This window comes from Ananas comosus, unplaced genomic scaffold (genome assembly GCF_001540865.1).
Source record: "Ananas comosus cultivar F153 unplaced genomic scaffold, ASM154086v1, whole genome shotgun sequence".
Classification (NCBI taxonomy): domain Eukaryota; kingdom Viridiplantae; phylum Streptophyta; class Magnoliopsida; order Poales; family Bromeliaceae; genus Ananas; species Ananas comosus.
The window spans coordinates 433-3,643 of NW_017892552.1; the positions used below are offsets into that span (position 1 = coordinate 433).

General features: G+C 53.5%; 1 protein-coding gene across 1 annotated transcript; it reads left to right on the top strand.

The window, feature by feature from the left end:
• Nucleotides 1-221: 221 nt before the first annotated feature.
• LOC109705408 lies at nucleotides 222-1,219 on the top strand (the record flags this gene model as incomplete). The annotated part of the gene is made up of 1 exon (XM_020226138.1): nucleotides 222-1,219. A coding segment is annotated over exon 1 (998 nt), but the record flags the coding sequence as incomplete, so codon positions are not given.
• Between the last annotated feature and the right edge of the window lie 1,992 nt (nucleotides 1,220-3,211).

A 3,211-nucleotide genomic window follows, 5' to 3' on the forward strand; every position in this document is an offset into this window, starting at 1 on the left:
ACCCGCCTACGTTCGACGGAGAAGTGATAGATCCTTGGACGGTGGAGACATGGTTGGCCTCGATGGAGACCCTGTTCGAGGATATCTATACTGAGGAGCGGGACAAGGTTAATTTGGCCGCTCATTGCTTTGAAAAGCGGGCTAGGGTGTGGTGGAAGAGAGTAAAGCAGGATCGATCTCCGGATCTTTCCCCGATCGATTGGGAGGAGTTCCGAAGATTGATGTTCGCGGAATACTTTCCCGATAGCGATAAGAGGAAGATGCGGGAAGACTTCAGGAAGCTTAAGCAGGGTAACCGCACTGTTCGGGAGTATGAGCGAGAGTTCACGCATCTTTTGAACTGCGTCCCGGACGTGGCGACAACGGAGCAAGACCGAGCAGATTGCTTCGTGAGAGGACTCCGACCCGGCGTGTTTCGGATGGTGCATGCCTTCAAGTTTCATACTTTTGCGGAGGCTTTGGACCGCGCCTTATGGGTCGAGCACGGGAACGCCTGCGAGCGTGAGGACCGTGAGGCGTTCGAGAAGGATAAAGGGAAGAAGCGACCGGGCGGTGGTTCGGGGGGACAGTCGAGTTCGAGAAGGCCCCCGAAGTATCCACGATCGCAACCGAAGGGCCGTGGAGCGCAGCGATGTATCTTTTGCGGCGGTGACCATCGACCCAGTGTGTGTGATCAGCGCCGAGGAAAGTGTTTTAGATGCGGGCAATCAGGGCACATCGCACGTGACTGCCCACAAGGTGGGGCCTTACCTACTCAGTCTGTTGCGTCGGCCCCGGCGATTCCGGCTCGTTATGCTATGCCACCTGCTGCGGCATCGGCTGGACGTGCAGCGGCACCACGTCAACCTGAACCTGCACGGTCGGCCCCGAGCGGAAGGATGTATGCCGCTCAGGTGCAAGAAGAGGAGCCCGTTGAAGCCGAGGAGCGCAATGTAGTGGCAGGTATGGTTTTGGTCAATGGTGTTCGAGCAAGAGCTCTTTTTGATACTGGCGCGTCTCACTCCTTCATTAACCGATCGTTTGCACAAGTGCATGATATTGAGATTAGTCTCGGGGAGAGTGTGTGGCGTGTAGAAGGACCCGGGCGAGCCTTCCTTGTTAGGAAGCGGTGTTTGGCGTGCCCAGTACAAGTAGGTGACTGGATTATGCCGGTCGACCTGTTGGTGCTAAAGAGGTTAAAGGAGTTCGATGTCATTTTAGGCATGGATTGGCTCTCGAAGTATTATGTGTCTATCGACTGCAAGACTAGAGTGATCACATTTCGGGAGCCAGGGCACGAGGAGTTCATGTATCGAGCTTGCAAGAGTTCGTGCTTCGCCGCGACGGTGTCGGCGACAAGAGCGAGGAAGCTAGTCAATAGCGGTTGCATGGCTTACTTGGCGACCGTTATGGAAGTCGACCGAGTAGTGCCGGCTTTGGAAGAGTTGGAGGTTGTGCGAGAGTTTCCGGATGTGTTTCCGGCAGAGCTACCGGGGATGCCGCCGGACCGGGAAATTGAGTTCATGATAGACTTGCTTCCCGGGACCGCGCCGATATCTAAGGCCCCATACCGTATGGCGCCGGCTGAGCTAAGGGAGTTGAGGGATCAGTTGCAGGATCTTCTCGACAAGGAGTTTATTAGGCCGAGCGTGTCACCGTGGGGAGCCCCGGTATTGTTTGTGCGCAAGAAGGATGGATCCTTTCGACTTTGCGTGGATTACCGCGAGTTGAATAAGGTCACTGTGAAGAACAAGTACCCGTTACCCCGCATCGACGACTTGTTTGATCAGTTACAGGGGTCGCGAGTGTACTCCAAGATCGACCTCCAATCCGGCTACCATCAGTTGAAGATTAAGCCGGAGGATGTTTCGAAGACCGCGTTTCGCACGCGGTACGGACACTACGAGTTTACCGTGATGCCGTTTGGGCTTACAAATGCCCCGGCTGCGTTCATGAGCTTGATGAACCGAGTGTTCAAGGAATGCTTAGACCGATTTGTCGTAGTCTTTATAGACGACATCTTGGTCTATTCGCGTGATGAGGACGAGCATGCGGAGCATTTGCGCATCGTACTTCAAATCCTTCGGGAGAAGAAGTTGTACGCAAAGCTAAAGAAGTGTGACTTCTGGCTCCGAGAAGTCGCTTTTCTCGGGCATGTTATTTCCGAGGGCGGTGTTTCTGTTGACCCGAGGAAAGTAGAGGCTATTGAGAATTGGCCGCGCCCGACGAGTGTTGCGGAGGTCCGAAGTTTTGTGGGCCTAGCAGGTTACTACCGACGGTTTGTGGAGGGCTTCTCGAAGATCGTGATTCCACTCACCCGTCTAATGCAGAAAGGCACCCAGTTTGTTTGGAGCGACGAGTGTGACCGGAGTTTTAAAGAGTTGAAGGAAAAGTTAACTTCGACCCCGGTACTCGCCTTACCGGTGCAGGGTGATGACTACGTGGTGTTTAGCGACGCATCTTATCTGGGTTTGGGGTGTGTGCTGATGCAAGGCGGGAAGGTCATTGCTTATGCGTCCCGTCAATTGAAAAGCTACGAGAAGAACTACCCCATACATGATTTGGAGTTGGCGGCGGTGATCTTTGCTCTGAAGCTTTGGAGACACTATCTATATGGTGCTCATTGCGAGATCTACACCGACCATAAAAGTTTGAAGTACTTGTTTACCCAGAAGGAGCTAAACATGCGGCAACGGCGGTGGTTGGAGTTACTTAAGGATTACGATGTTGATATCCTCTACCACCCCGGAAAGGCAAACGTAGTCGCTGACGCACTTAGTCGGAAGTCGGCGGAGAACCTCGCTTTGTGGGTTACCAATCAGACGCCCCTACCATTGCAAATGGGGAGAATGGATCTTGAGGTGGTGGCTCCGGAAATCCCGACTAGGTTGATGACATTGGTGGTCCAACCCACTTTGTTGGAAAGGATCAAGAATTTACAATCCGCGGACCCGAATCTCCAGAAGGTGCGGCACAATATTGAAAGTGGCCGTGGCGGGGATTTCAGCGTGGATGCTAGTGGTGCACTACGATTCCGAAACCGGTGGTGTGTGCCAAATGATGAGGAGCTTCGCAAGTTGATTTTGCAAGAAGCGCATTGGTCTCCTTATGTCGACCACCCGGGCGGCACCAAGATGTTTCACGAGTTGAAGACACTATACTGGTGGCCGGGAATGAAGACTGATATTGGGCGCTTCGTGGCGAAGTGTCTAGTATGCCAGCAGGTGAAGGC